This window comes from Carlito syrichta, unplaced genomic scaffold, assembly GCF_000164805.1.
Source record: "Carlito syrichta isolate Samal-C Ts95f unplaced genomic scaffold, Tarsius_syrichta-2.0.1 Scaffold316215, whole genome shotgun sequence".
Lineage (NCBI taxonomy): Eukaryota > Metazoa > Chordata > Mammalia > Primates > Tarsiidae > Carlito > Carlito syrichta.
In genome coordinates this window covers 966,952-981,825 of record NW_007260311.1, presented here as the reverse complement: position 1 = coordinate 981,825, position 14,874 = coordinate 966,952, and the positions used below count along the sequence as shown (strand labels likewise).

The window sequence follows — 14,874 nt, the reverse complement described above, 5'->3', positions numbered from 1 at the left end:
CACTGCACTCCAGTCTGGGCGACAGAGTGAGACTCCAACTCAAAAAAAAAAAATACCTACTTAAAATATATTTTAAATACAATTTTTATTTTGAACTAATTTTAGAAAACTTTAGAATTTCGTAGAGAGAGTTCCCATATACCCTTTATTCTACTTTCCCTGGTATTAAGGTCTTACATAACTGTTGTACAATGACCAAGAAGAGGAAATTAACATCAGTATAGTGTTACCAACTACACTTCAGACTTTATTTGAATTTCACTAATCCTTCCCTTTTTCTATTCCAGGATCCAATCTAGAATCCCACACTGCATTCTTATTATTGTTTTTCCTTCTTTTTTTTTGTATTCTGTAACAGTTTCTCAGCATTTCCTTGTCTTTCATGACCTCGACCATCTTGAAGAATATCAGTCAGTTTTTTGTAAGATGTCCCTCTTGGCCAGGCATAGTGGCTCAAGCCTATAATCTCAGCACTTTGGGAGGCTGAGGCAAGCCTGAGCCCACGGGTTTGAGACCAGCCTGGGCAACTTGGCCAGACCTTGTCTCTACAATAAGTCAAAAAAATTAGCCGGGCGTGGTGGCACATGCCTGTAGTTCCATCTATTTGGAAGACTGAGGCGGAAGGATCGCCTGAACCCAGCCGGTCAAGGCTGCGGTGGCCATGAGTATGCCACTGTACTCCAGCCCAGACAACAGAGTAAGACTCCATCTCAAAAAAAAAAAAAAAAAGATGTTCCTCTTTGGGGTTTGTCTGATGATGTTTTCTTGTGATTGGAAAAAGTTGTAAATTTTGGCCTTCTTTTGTGGTTTCTTTTTTTGCTGTTTTTTGGAAGCATGACTTATTGAAAGGACAGAAAAACTTCCACAGTGGAAGGGGACCCGAGGGAGTTGCCTCTTTTTTTTTTATTTTTATTTTTAAGTTGGAGTCTTACTCTCTCGCCCAGGATGGAGTGCAGTGGCACGCTCACGGCTACTGCAGCCTCAACCTCCTGGGCTCAGGTGATCCCTCTGCCTCAGCCTTCCAAGTAGCTGGAGCCACAGGCATGCGCCACCACACCCAGCTAAGTTACTGGTTTATTGTAGAAACTAGTTCTCACCAAGTTGCCCAACAGGTCTCAAAGCCCTGGACTCAGGCAATCCTCTCGCTTCTGCCTCCCAAAGTGCTGGGATTATAGGCGTGACCCACAATGCCCAGCTTCTTTTGTGGCTTCTTCATGAATTAAATATTATGAAATGTTTGTCCCAGTTGTCAAAGTACCCCATAACAGTTTTAACTGTTATCCTAGGTTCTAGAAAGAAATGAGCTCAAACCTTGCTTAGAGAACAAGCTGCAAGTGATGGAGGGGAATAAAAAAATAAAACAAAGAAACCAAACAGAACAGACCACCTCCTCATTCACAAAGCAAAGTGTGAATGTGATGGAAAGTGAGATGCGCCTTGTTAGCAGATGTGGTTTAGCACACAAAAGACCAAAAAGTATCCCTGCATTCCTGCCGAGTATTTCAGACTACCTCTTTGTTGCTAATCTTGACATTCCAAACATAGCTCTCCTCAACTGCAGTGTTTACCTTCCTAACTCTTCCACTTTCCTTTTTTCTTTCTTTCTTTTCTTTTCCTTCCTTCCTTCCTTCCTTCCTTCCTTCCTTTCTTTTTTTTTTTTGAGTTGGGGTATCACTCTGTTGCCCAAGCTGCAGCACAGTGGCACAGTCATGGCTCAACATTCCTGGCTCAGGTGATCCTCCTGCCTCAGCCTCCTGAGTAGCTGGAAATACAAACACACGCCACCATACCCAGCTAATTTTTTATTTTTTGTAGAGACGAAACCTTGCTATGTTGCCCAGGCTGCTGTCAAACTCCTGGGCTCAAGCAATCCTCCAGCCTCAGCCTCCTAAAGTGCTACGATTAGGAGGCATGAGCCACTGCGCCCAGCTTTCCTCTTGTCTTCACTCCCCAATTTTATTTTTTATTTTTTTGAATTTGAGTTTCACTCTGCTGCCCAGCCTGGAGTGCAGTGGCATGCTCATGGCCGCCGCAGCCTCAACCTGCTGGGTTCAAGCGATCCTTTCACCTCAGTCTTCCAAGTAGCTGGAACTACAGGCACGTGCCACCACGCCCGACTAATTTTTTTATTTATTGTAGAAATGAGGTCTCATTATGTTGCTCAGGCTGATCGCGAACCCCTGAGCTCAGGCAATCCTGTCATCTCCACCTCCCAAAGTGCTGGTGTTACAGGCTTGAGCCACCGGTCCCGGCAGAACTCACCACTTTGGGGGAGCCCCCACTTTGCTACTGTTGGCAGGGTTCCCCCCCTGTTGCAGATGTCAAAGAGATTGGATATTCCTTCTCCATGATCTCTTGCCAGCACCCATGCACAAGGTCAACCCAGCACATAATTCTGCTCAGAACACTGAAGTGCGCAGAATTAAAATAGGCACCACCAAGGAAATTCCAGAGAAAGCTCTGCTGCATTCTGGAGGAGCAATGTGGCACTGTGAAAACACCACAATAGTTTTAGGGTCAGGTAGGCTGGAATGGGGTTTCTCCTGTGTTTTGTAATCTTATGCAGTAAGCTTATCCTTAGGAGGCTCCTTCTGCGGAAATCTCCAGTGGCCCGACTCAGAACTGTGTCCTCCAGGGTTGTGTGGTGTTTGCATCGGCCAGGCAGCCACAGGACTGGGAGAACTGGACTACACACAAGGTAGAGATGAGAGACAAGAACCCATGTGAGGATGCTTGCCTGGTCACACATTCTCAGGGAACACTTAGCGTCCATCCAAAGCCCAGATAAAGATGGTCATACACACACACACACACACACACACACACACACACACACACACACACACAAAACAAGTGCATGCACATAGGCAAATGCACACACATGTGCCCACACACACAGGGTAGCATGGCTCTTGAGGTGTACTCTGTCTTTATGTACTGGGTCTCATTTTCAACTTCCTGCTTTATGTTTACCCAAGGCCACCATTAAAGCCCCAGTCTCTTTGTGATCAAGAAAGGCTAGCCAGCCTGTAATCCCACACTTTGGGAGGCTGAGGTGAGTGGATTGCCTGAGCCCGCGGGTTTGAGACCCACCTGGGCAACTTGGCGAGACCTCATCTCTACAATAAATCAAAAAATTAGCCGGGCATGGTAGTGCACGCCTATAGTTCCAGCTACTGGAAGGCTGAGGCAGAAGGATCGCCAGAGCCCAACAGGTCAAGCCCAACAGTGGCCAGGAGCCACTGACTGGAGACTCCAACTCAAAAAAAAAAGAAAGGTAGACCCCCATAGGGTAGCCCAGTGTCTGCTTGTACATGCCACTTGATTTTAGCTTCTTCTTCTTAAACCCAAAGGATTTCCCTTACTTTCTTGTTTTTTGTTTGTTTGTTTGTTTTTGAGTCAGGATCTCACTCTTGCCCAAGCTAGAGTGCAGTAGCACAGTCATGGCTCACCACAGCCTCAACCTCCTGGGTTCAGGTGATCCTTCTGTCTTAGCCTTCCAAGTAGCTGGGATTACAGACACATGCTATAGCACTCAGCTACTTTTTTTATTTTTGTCAAGATGAGGTCTCACTATGTTGTCCAGGCTGGTCTCAAGTAATCCTCTCTCCTCAGTCTCCTTAAGTGTTGGGATTACAGGCATGAGCCACTGCACCCAGCCTGAACTTTCCTTACTTTCAGACGAGTTAATCTGTGTTTTAAGGCATATTTTTATGTCAGCCAACATTTCTATGGGGAGCCAGCCTTGGAGGTCCACATGATTGACAGGGTCCCGGTGGGCCGAAGACCCCGGGCCACAGGGCGAGCCTGGGAAGCTGAGGCCCTTCTGTCTTCCACCTTTGCTGTTTGATACGGCTGAAGAAATTCTGTGCAGTCGTGGAAGAAGAAAATGGCATGTTTATGCGAAGTACTCACACCTAACCTGAGAATATCATGGTTCATTTTCCCATTTTCCCACTATGTCGCTTGGCCTTTTCTAATATATGCAAGGGTTAAACTCTGAAGCAAATCAAGAATGCTTTCTTTCACTTGGTTATAAGTTACTAGATATTGCTTGAGTAAAAAATGATATAAGTATATTCACTCCTTATTTGATTTAGAATTATGCAGCTTAGTGGTCAGACATAAGGTTTTTTAGAAGCACAAGTTTATGGTAAGTTCATTATGAGCTCATTATAAGTTCTAACACTTATCTAGGAGTTATGTAGGTGATTTACAACACTGTCTTCACAGACTTAGGATAAAGATTAATCATTAAAGTTTTTACTTAATTCTATAGTTAAATTTTAAGTAAACGTTTATAGAGTGGGTTTTCACTGAATTCATAATATACTAATTAGATACTTTTATGATAATTAACTAAATACAGAAAGCAATCTTGAGGGCCTGGGAAATGTCATTAAAAGCTTCTTTTGAGTTTTCTTTAGAAATAAACACTGCAGGATAAGAGAAAAGTAACAAAGACACCTGGACAAGAAAGGCGATTACAAAAGCTTTGAAGGTCGTAAAAGCCCAAAAAGAGAAGAACTGCTACACGAAGAACCGTGCACCTGGGAACTTTCTTGAAGCACTTCAAGGACTGTAATTTGGGACTCTTTTGAAGAAAGTTGCTGGCAGTGCTATTCTAGACATGATAATTGTTTTATCCATGTATTAATCATAATTGTTATATGTAATATCATACAAGTTTATATAATCAATATACATATGTATGAGGGTTGACAAAAATTATTAGGCTTTGGTTATGTTTAACAAGGTTTTTACTTTGTGTCATTAATTAAGTCTTAGTGCTATAGTTTAGTGTTTTATAGCTACTTTGAAGATTGTTTTAAGTTCATAAGTTTAAGTTCACACAATGATAAAGCTGGTGCCTCAAAGATAATAATAATTGCTCCACCGCCTATCTTAAGACAAAGATGTTTTCCAGGAGGTTGCCAAGCATAAGGGAAAACAGCCAAATCACCATTATCCTAAACTTAAAAGCTCATTGGCAATTATGCAACCATAATAATTTTAGTTGTGTTAGTTTTATTTCATTATGTTTCATTCACTTTATATGTTTATCCAGAGTAAAGATTAGTGTACGTATTTTCACAGTAAGTGACTTTCATAGTTATTCTTTAAATGCTAGCCACTGTTGTTTGGTCAAGTTAATGGGCTTCATGTTCCTACTATCACTAGGTACAATCTATAGTTTTGTACTAGTGATTTTAAGGCTTTTTTAATTAGACTAGTGATGTGGAACCAAAGTCAAAGTAAACCTTGTATGCATTATGTTTAGTTTAAGTGAAACTCCTTTTACACTTATCTCAAGACTCATTAACTGAAAGTAGATAGTGTTTTTGGCTTATTCGTTTCTTCTAAAGACCGCTAGATGGTGGTAACTTTTAAAACATATGTACGTGAAGGAATTTTCTTTGTCTTGCCCCTTTTACAAATGCTATAAAAAGCTTTCTGTTAACTAATAAAGGATGTCATCTGTTCAGGAAGCAGGTGTCCGGGAATATTGTGTCCGGCTTTCGCCTATCCCTCTCTCCTTCAGGAGATCTCACAACCTGGCAAAAGGAGCTGGACCCCTAAACATTTCCATGAGTTTTGCATTAAGAGGATTTGAAGGTTTTCCAATCCACTATTTTTTCCAAAATTCAGGTCTCCAGGCTTAAATCTGAACACTGGCTTTGGCACTTCTTAGCTGAATGCCCTTTGACAAATCACTTCACCTTTTTAAACCTTCATTTCTTCCTCTGTAGTATAGGGAAGGCTGTTGGGAGGATTACCATGTTACCCAGGCTGGTCTCAAACCCCTGGGCTCAGACAAATCTCTTACCTCCACTTCCCAAAGTGCTGGGATTATAGGCCCGGCAGTAATTAAGTTTTAAAGGTGTCTGTGTTTGTAACCCCAGCACTTTGGGAGGCAGAGGCGAGAGGATTGCCTGAGTCCTGGGGTTCGAAACCAGCCTGGGCAACTTGGTGAGACCTTGTCTCTACAATAAATCAAAAAATTAGCCGGGCGTGGTGGCGCAAGCGCCTGTAGTTTCAGCTACTTGGAAGGCTAAGGCAGAAGGATCGCCCGAGCCCAGCAGGTCAAGACTGCGGTGCCGTGAGCGTGCCATTTACACGGAATGAGACTCCAACTCAAAAAAAAAAAAAAAAAGTGCCTGTGTCACCCACCATCCACAGGCACCATCCCTCAGTACCACTACAAACTGTCTAATCAAAATGTCCCCAGTTCCCACCTGTTTCAATGGCTCTTTTTGCTGCAAGATACTGATTATCGTTAATATTTGCAATCCATGGGCGCAGTCCTAGTGTCATGGAAACAGCCATCTGGTTGGAACTATTTCTTTTGGAGAAGACATCTTGGAGATGCTGCGTTACCTAAAAAATGACATTTTCAAGAATGAGAGAGAATTTCAAGTTATTTTTCTCATACAGTCGATATCATCTTTCATCAAGCAACTGGTTGAAATCCCAACCTGGCAAATCTGAGTGGGGTGATTTTACCTTTGCTCTGCCAGAGGATATGACATACAGTGAGCTCCTTCTTCAGGGCTTTGAGCAGGAAGCTCTGCCCCCCAGTCCCCACAGGGAGAAACATTCACTCCCTTTCCCCTCCAGCTGCCCCCTTACAATCCCCAACCCTGGCCACGCCCTCTTTTTACCACAGTGTCTGACACACAGAGGTGTTTAAGTAAGGTTTGTTTAAAATTAGGAAACAATACAAAGAGGATGTCTCCATTTGAATAGCCCTCTTTTCGGACTTATCAGTGCTCTAGTGAATATTCTGGGAATGTTAGGCATTTGGGAAATTTCCAAGAAGTGGGAGCAATTCCAAGCTAAACTGTAGAGAAGACTCATTTTTCAGCATCATTCTCTCCCCATTTCTGCTGGGAAAAACGCTACACTCGAATATTTCTCCCGTTTATTCCTTCAACAAGACTTTATGGAACACCTGTCATGTGCCAGGCACTGTTCTAGGTGCTGCAGATGTGCTGTGAACATGAACATGATCTTGCCTCTGTGGAATATGAGAAAGTCTTACCCTTGTAAGAGGGACTATACAACCAAAAAGTAGGGAGGGAAGGAAAGAAGGAAGGGGGACAAAGAAGGGAGGCAGGGAATCTTACCATTAAACTAATTTTAGAGGGAAGGAAGGAGGGAGGGAGAAAAAGGAGGGAGGGAAGAGGAGGGAGACTAGTTTAAAATGTAATTAGTACCAACAAGACAGCAGAAGAGGGTAATGGAATCAGGAGGAACTGACCATTGATATGAAGTATTTCTTTGTCATTTATCCAAAAATCTCTGTTAAACTAACTTGAGGTAAATTGGTGATTGGTTGGTAATTTAGATATATAACTCCTTCTGGATAACATTTTCATGAAAATGGCTGCTTCCAGAGTGTTGATTTCAGACATGCTGAGAGAACTTGTGCTTGGGGCCTGAGATGTTCTGGCTCCATCCAAGCATGGGCAGTTCTCTACTCCATCTATATGTAAGACCCATCTCACTTTTATAGCTTGGTAATTTTTAAACATTTCCTATCGCTCCAGCTCCAAGTGGTTATTTATCTGACTACTGTAATTGCATGTAATTAAAGAAAGAGATTTTTACTGAACAAAAATTATGTTGGTTTCTTGACATTTGTTCTAGTCCTTTTTGCATTGGAAAAAATGACACTTCAAAGGTAACAAGTGGATTGCTCACTAAACTGTGACATGTGGTATTTTAAAATGGTGTTTCCAGGTAGAATGACAATGAACATTTGTTACCTGTTTTTCCACCACAGACAGATTCATGTGGGGGACTAGACGGATTGAAAATTTTCCTATAACTCGGCCAGGGATGACTGTTTTCGCTCCAGGGTCATCAAACGCACCCTCAATCCCATGAATTGAAAGAGACGGGTACCTCCAGAGGTGCATTAGAATTTCCTCCTAAATTAAAACAAAGTTATCCAAAAACTGTTTAATTGGCTCAGTTGAATTTGTGTATTGCCAAACTCTATCTATCCGAGACATCATTCCTGACAACTTTATTATCACCTGACATGGATATGCTGGACTGATGATACAAGGTGTACTTTTCCCTCAGCACATGAACCTTCTCACTGTCTTCAGATGCCTCTACCTACCCAAGCTGCTCCCCACTGACGAGGGTCCCCTTTGCCCAAGTGCTGTCATTTGCAGTTAACAGATGGCAAAGGGACCCTTTCAGAAAGTTGGGTGTAATTATCAATTTCTATCCCCAATTGTTGTAATGATAACTGTGTACTAATTGTATTATTTTATTATTTGCAAAGACTTCGAAGAACTCTTCAGATGCGTGAACCAGTTTTCTTTTTCTTTTTTAATTTTTTGAGTTTGGGGGCCTCACTCTGTCACCCTGGCTGGAGGGCAGTGGCACAATCATGGCTTACTACAGCCTCCGCCTCCTGGACTCAGACATTTCTCCCACCTCAGCCTCTCAAGTAGCTGGGACTACAGACGTGTACCACCACGACCAGCTAAAAATTTTGTTGTAGAGAGATAGGGTCTCACAATGTTGCCCAGGCTGGTCTTGAACTGGACTCAAGCAACCCTTCTACCTCAGCCTCCCAAAGTGCTGTGATTCCAGGTATGAGCGACCTTACCCAGTCAGTTTTTACTTTTTTTTTTAGTCAGAGTTTCACTCTGTTGCCCAGGCTGGAGTGCAGTGGTACCCTCACGGCCACCACAGCCTCGACCTGCTGGGCTCAGGCAATCCTTCCACCTCAGCCTTCCAAGTGCTGGAACCACAGGTGTGCACCACCATGCCCGGCTAATTTGTATTTATTTATTATAGAGATGAAGTCTCACCAAGTTGCTCAGGCTGGTCTCGAACCCCTAGACTCAGGCAACTGTCTCGCCTCCACCTCCCAAAGTGCTGGGATTATAGGTGTGAGCCACCACGCCTGGCCTCAGCTTTCTTTTCCTTATGGCCATCATAGAGCTAGTCTGAGGGAAGAGATATGCTTCAAAATAATAAACGCTACCACTTTTTGTCAGTGCGGTTTTCCTTCTCTCGATAGCCCCCACCCCAGGAACCAGCTACAGTTACCAAACCCCTGTCATACCCACGTTACCAAGAAGGAAGAAGAGGAGGAGGAGAAAAGAGAAAACAAATCTAAATTTGCCATGAAGATGTGTTTTGGCTTTGTGTTTACTTAGAACACTGAGGCAACAATGTATTAATTTACAGATTAGCCTTAAGGCTTTTGGCTTCATCTGGGAAAATGACCCATGAGAGGTCACAGAGCTGGAATAATCTCAGATTAATTCAGTCTTTGAATAGGTAAGAAGCCCAGCTCACTGGCTGAAGGCTGGTGTGAGATCAATGTAAAGTCAACTGCTTTGGCAAAGCACAGTTGTGAAATGGATAATGGCTTGTGGGTAGGTGCCTGAAGACAAGCCGATCGGACCCCAGAAAAAAGACCAGTTGATCGGGACCACAGGAAAGTGGCCATGAAAGTCAAAATCCAGGCCGGGCTCGGTGGCTCAGCCTGTAATCCCAGCACTTTGGGAGGCCAAGGCGAGAGGATTGCCTGAGTCCGCGGGTTTGAGACCTGCCCGGGGAACTTGGCGAGACCTCGTCTCTACAATAAATCAAAAACAGCCGGGCATGGTAGCGCGTGCCTGTCCGTGCCTGTAGTTTCAGCTGCTTGGAAGGCTGAGTAGGAAGGCTCGCCAGAGGCTGGCAGGTCGAGGCTGTAGTGGGTGGGAGTGTGCCACTGCCCTCCAGCCTGGGTGACAGAGTGAGACTCTAACTCAAAAAAAAAAAGTCAAAATCCGCCTAGGAATTAACCTCTGCTTTGGGTTCTGAAAAGCACAGGTTAGCACCACACAGTAAATTAGACATTGGGAAAAGATCATCTGTTGCCATCATTGGTCTTTCAGATTACCCATCCATTTGTGGCCATACCTTCGTGTCAAACAGGAATTTCTCCACTTGGCTGCTATTCCGGTATTCTTCTAGGTCCAGATCAATGGCTTTGTACATATGTATTTCTTCTTCTGTAAGAGGAGCCACCTGGTCATAGATTCCGGGGATCAGAATATGACCAGATGAGTCTACCAGGCTACCTACAAAACACACAAAGGAAACTAAGCCAGGTAGGAATGACAAGGGTGGCCATGGGGTGACTCTTCTGGGTTCAACAACCTTATGATGCCCCGGCCCCCATGACCCCATTGGCAGCAACTCCATCCAAGAGGTGACAATCAGAGGAAGGAGCTGGTCTCCAGACCGACTCAGCCAGCTTCAGACCTTCATTAGCGTTCACCTTGGCAAAGTTAGGGCTGGAAAATCCTGGGCTGCAGTGGGTGAGGTCAGAATGACTCACCTGCACCACATTCAAGTTCCCAACTATGCCTTTTGTATCATAAACAAGGTTCATTTAGTTTTATCTTATGCTGAGTTAAAAGATAATACATAGGGCAACCCCCTCGGGTCCCCTCCCACTGTGGGAGCTTTTCTCTCCTCTCAATAAATCCTGCTTTCAAAAAAAAAAAGATAATACAAAGCCTGGAGTGGCGGCTTAGGCCTGTAATTCCAACGCTTTGGGAAGTGGAGGCGAGAGGATTGCCTGAGCTCAGGGGTTCGAGACTAGCCTGAGCAACATAGTGAGACCTCGTCTCTACAATAAATCAAAAATTAGCCAGGCATAGTAGTGCGCACCTGTAGGTTGCACATGCCTGTAGTCCTGGCTACTTGGAAGACTGAGGTAGAAGGATGGCCTGAGCCCAGCAGGTTGGGGCTGCAGTGACTGTGATCATGCCCTGCACTCCAGCCTGGGTAGTAGAGTGAGACTCTGACTTAAAAAAATAATAAAGGCGGTCAGGCCTGGTGGCTCAGCCTGTAATCTCAGCACTTTAGGAGGTCAAGGCAAGTGAATTGAGCCTGCGGGTTCGAGACCAGCCTGGACAACTTGGCCAGACCCCATCTCTACAATAAAAAACCAAAAATTAGCCAGGCGTGGTAGTGCGTGCCTATAGTTCCAGCTGCTTGGAAGGCTGAAGCGGAAGGATCACCAGAGCCTAGAAGGTCAACACTGGTATGGCCGTGAGCATGCCACTGCACTCCAGCCTGGGCGACAGAGTGAGACTCCAACTCAGAAAAAAAAAAAAAATCAGCTGGGCGTGGTGGTGTGCGCCTGTAGTTCCATCTACTTGGAAGGCTGAGACAGAAGGATCACCTGAGCCCAGGAAGTTGAGGCTGTGGTGGCCGTGAACGTACCACTGCACTCCAGCCTGGGTGACACAGTGAGACTCCCACTCAGAAAAAAAAGGAAAAGAGCTTCTTCCTCAGGCAGGAGGCAGAACACCATGTTCCAGCCACCATGGCAAGTGTTCTACATGCATCATCTTACTGGATTCCCAAAGCAATACTGGGTAAATGTCCCTTTTACAGATAAGAGAAAGCCAAGGACAAAAGAACTTAAGTACTCTCCCCAAGTCATGCAACTGGTCTAAGGAAAAGCAAGAGCACACTTGGTCACTTCCGCCCAGAACCTGCATGCTGCAGACATGACCTCTGTGTGCGCAGGCTGGCCTGCCAAAGGCTCGTCTAGCATAACACAAGAGGGTCTCAGGAAAGTGGGTGAGGCTGTGCCATGGCTCACGCCTATAATCCTAGTACTTAGGGAGGCCAAGGTGAGAGGATTGCCTGAGCCACAGGTTTGAGACCAGCCTGGGCAACACGGTGAGACCTCGTCTCTAAAATTAAAAAAAAAAAAAAAGCCGGGCTCAGTGGCTCAGCCTGTAATCCCAGCGTTTTCGGAGGCTGAGGTGAGTGGATTACCTGAGCCAGTGGGTTCGAAACCCGTCTGGGCAACTTGGCGAGACCTCATCTCTACAATAAATCAAAAATTAGACGGACATAGTAGTGCACACCTGTAATTTCAGCTACTTGGAAGGCTGAGACAGAAGGATCGCCGGAGCCCAGCAGGTCGAGGCTGCGGTAGCCGGGAGCGGCCACTGCACTCCAGTCTGAGCGACAGAGTGAGACTCCAGCTCAAAAAAAAAAAATTAGCTGGGCGTGGTAGCCTGAGCCCAGCAGGTTCAAGAAGGATCACCTGAGTCCAGCAGGTCGAGGCAGCAGTGACCGGCAGTGTGCCACTGCACTCCAGTCTGGGCAACGGAGTGAGACTCCAACTCAAAAAAAGAAAGTGGGTAAAGGGACTCATCAGTATGTCACTTAGTTCCTTTCCCCTTTGGTCATCCCTTTGTTGATTTGTCTTCAGTCAAAAAAGTCATGCCAGGTCTACCAAAGTTGAATTTTAAGTTCAACTGGCTTGAGAATACCATGCATCCTACACTAGTCTGTGTCCTAGGAGCAGCAGAGACGGAGTCAGGGTGGCTCTTGGTCTTTTATTTTTATTTTACTTAAATTTTTTGAGTTGGGGTCTCACTCTGCCGCTCAAGCTGAACTGTAGTGGCACAATCACAGCTCACTGCAGCTTGGATCTCCTGACTCAGGTGATCCTTCTGCCTCAGCCCCCCAGTAGCTGGGACTATAGGCACGGACCATCACACCCAGCTAATTTGTTTGATTTTTTTTTAGAGGTGAGATCTTGCTATGTTGCCCAGGCTGGTCTCAAACTCCTGGGCTCAAGCAATCCTCCTTCCTTGGCCTCCCTGTAATGCTGGGATTACAGGTGTGAGCCACCGTGCCTGACAGTCTTGTATCCTTTGAATCTCTGCCCTCTTGTCCTTGAGCATGGCCAGATATGTTACAATATCCAATAAAAGAAAAAGGGGTTACTGGGAGAAGTCCATGAAAAAAAAAATAACATGAACTGACTTATAATCCTAGGGAACAATCAGCCAAGGGGAAGAAAATCTAAGAATATGGTTTACTTCTACCATACCCTTATGCAGAGTTGGCTCAGAAACCAAAGAATGAGAGACAGAGTCAAACAGAATTGTGTTTTAGTAGATCCCTTGATGCTGAAAAAGTGAAATAAGGCGGGGTGTGGTGGCTCCCGCCTGTAATCCCAGCACTTCGGGAGGCTGAGGTAGGAGAATTGCTTGAGGCCAGGGGTTCAAGACCAGCCTGGGCAATATAGCAAGCCCTCATCTCTGAAAAACATCAAAAAATTAGTCATGCATGACGGCATGTGCCTGTAGTCCCAGCTATTCAAGAGGCTGAGGGGGAAGAATCGCCTGAGCCCAGGAGGTTGAGGCTGTGGTGAGCTACGATCCATGCCACTGCCTGGGCTACAGAGTAAGACCCCTGACTCAAAGAAAAAAGTGAAATAAAACAAGGCATTACCGAGAAGAGCAACCAGATCAGCCATGGGTTCATTAAGGATGCCACCAAAGGTTCCTGAGTGGAAATCTTGATCTCTGCATTTCACCTGTAATAAAGAGAAGAGCCGTACTCACTGCCTTGGTTCCTTCAGCAAAAGAATGTCTCACGGTGAAAGACAGCCCAGATGTGTCCCTCTGTGCTCAGGTGGGCGACATCCAGACTGACTCCATTTTCTGGTGTTTCTCAGTCACATGACATGGACTCTCAGTCGCTCTCTTCATTCCCACTGTTCTCCGAATCCTCTGGAACTGACTTCATTCCCCAATTCTTTTTTTTTTGTTTTTAAGTTGGTGTCTCACTCCGTCGCCCAGGCTGGAGTACCGTGGCACACTCACGGCCACTGCAGCTTCGACCTGCTGGGCTCAGGCGTTCCTTCTGTCTCAGCCTTCCAAATAGCTGGAACTACAGGCATAGGTTACCACGCCCGGTTAATTTTTTGATTTATTGTAGAGATGAGGTCGCGCCAAGTTGCCCAGGTTGTTCTTGAACCCATGGGCTCAGGCAATCCTCTCACCTCGGTCTCGCAAAGTGCTGGGATTACAGGCTTGAGCCACCATGCCAATTCTTCCACTAACACAGTTCTGCCAATATTGCCCAGCCCTCCTTGGCCAAATGACTGATCTCCACACAGTTGTCTTCCTCCTGGTTTCATCCTATACTCCTGATCATCCCTCTTTCTGGAAAAATCCTCCTCCCTTGGTTTCTGAGAAACTTTCTTCTCTTTATTTTATTTATTTTTGAGTCAGAGTCTCACTCTGCTGCCCAGGATGGAGTGCAGTGGTACGCTCATGGCCACCACAGCCTTGACCTCCTAAGCTTAGGTGACTCATCCACCTCAACCTCCCAAGTATCTAGGACTACAGGCATGGCCCATCATGCCCAGCTAATTTTTTTTACTTTTTTTTTGGTAGAGACGAGGTCTTGATATGTTCCCCAGACTGGTCTTGAACTCCTGGGCTCAAGAGATCCTCTTACCTTAGCCAACCAAAGTGCTGGGATTACAGGCATGAGTCACTGTGCCTGACTAATTTAAAAATTTTTTTTGTAGAGACAAAGTCTTGCTAGGCTGATCTCAAACTCTTGGCCTTAAGCAATCCTCCCACACTGGCCTCCCAATGTCCTGGGATTACAGGTAGGTACCAGTTTCTAATAGGTTGGTTTTTTTATTTTTATTTTTGAGTTGGAGTCTCACACTGTTGCCCAGGCAGGAGTGCAGTGGCATGATCACGGTCATCGCATCCTCGACCTGCTAGGCTCAGGTGATCCTTCTACCTCAGCCTTCCAAGTAGCTGGAACTACAGGCATGTGCCACGACGCCTAGCTAATTTTTTGATTTATTGTAGAGACGAGGTCTCACCAAGTTGCCCAGGCTGGTATGAAATAAAATAAAATAAAATAAAATAAAATAAAATAAAATAAAATACTGTCACTTCAGCTCATTCCTTCCCGTTTTTCCTGTCCTGCTGGTCTTTTCCTACTGTGTACCATCTTTAAAATACCACGAGGAGCCGGGCTCAGTGGCTCAGCCTGTAATCCCATGCCTTTGGG

General features: G+C 45.2%; 1 protein-coding gene across 1 annotated transcript in view; it reads right to left on the bottom strand.

Annotated features, from left to right (window-relative positions):
* Nucleotides 1–14,874, bottom strand: part of CNDP1 (carnosine dipeptidase 1) — a 60,500-nt gene that overhangs the window by 4,157 nt on the left and 41,469 nt on the right. Inside the window, exons 7-10 of the mRNA XM_008073938.2 lie at nucleotides 13,288–13,372; nucleotides 9,937–10,097; nucleotides 7,770–7,934; nucleotides 6,237–6,378 (exon numbers count right to left, since the gene is read on the bottom strand). Of these exons, the coding sequence (XP_008072129.1) occupies nucleotides 6,237–6,378; nucleotides 7,770–7,934; nucleotides 9,937–10,097; nucleotides 13,288–13,372 (553 nt within the window). The remainder of the gene's footprint in view (nucleotides 1–6,236; nucleotides 6,379–7,769; nucleotides 7,935–9,936; nucleotides 10,098–13,287; nucleotides 13,373–14,874) is intronic.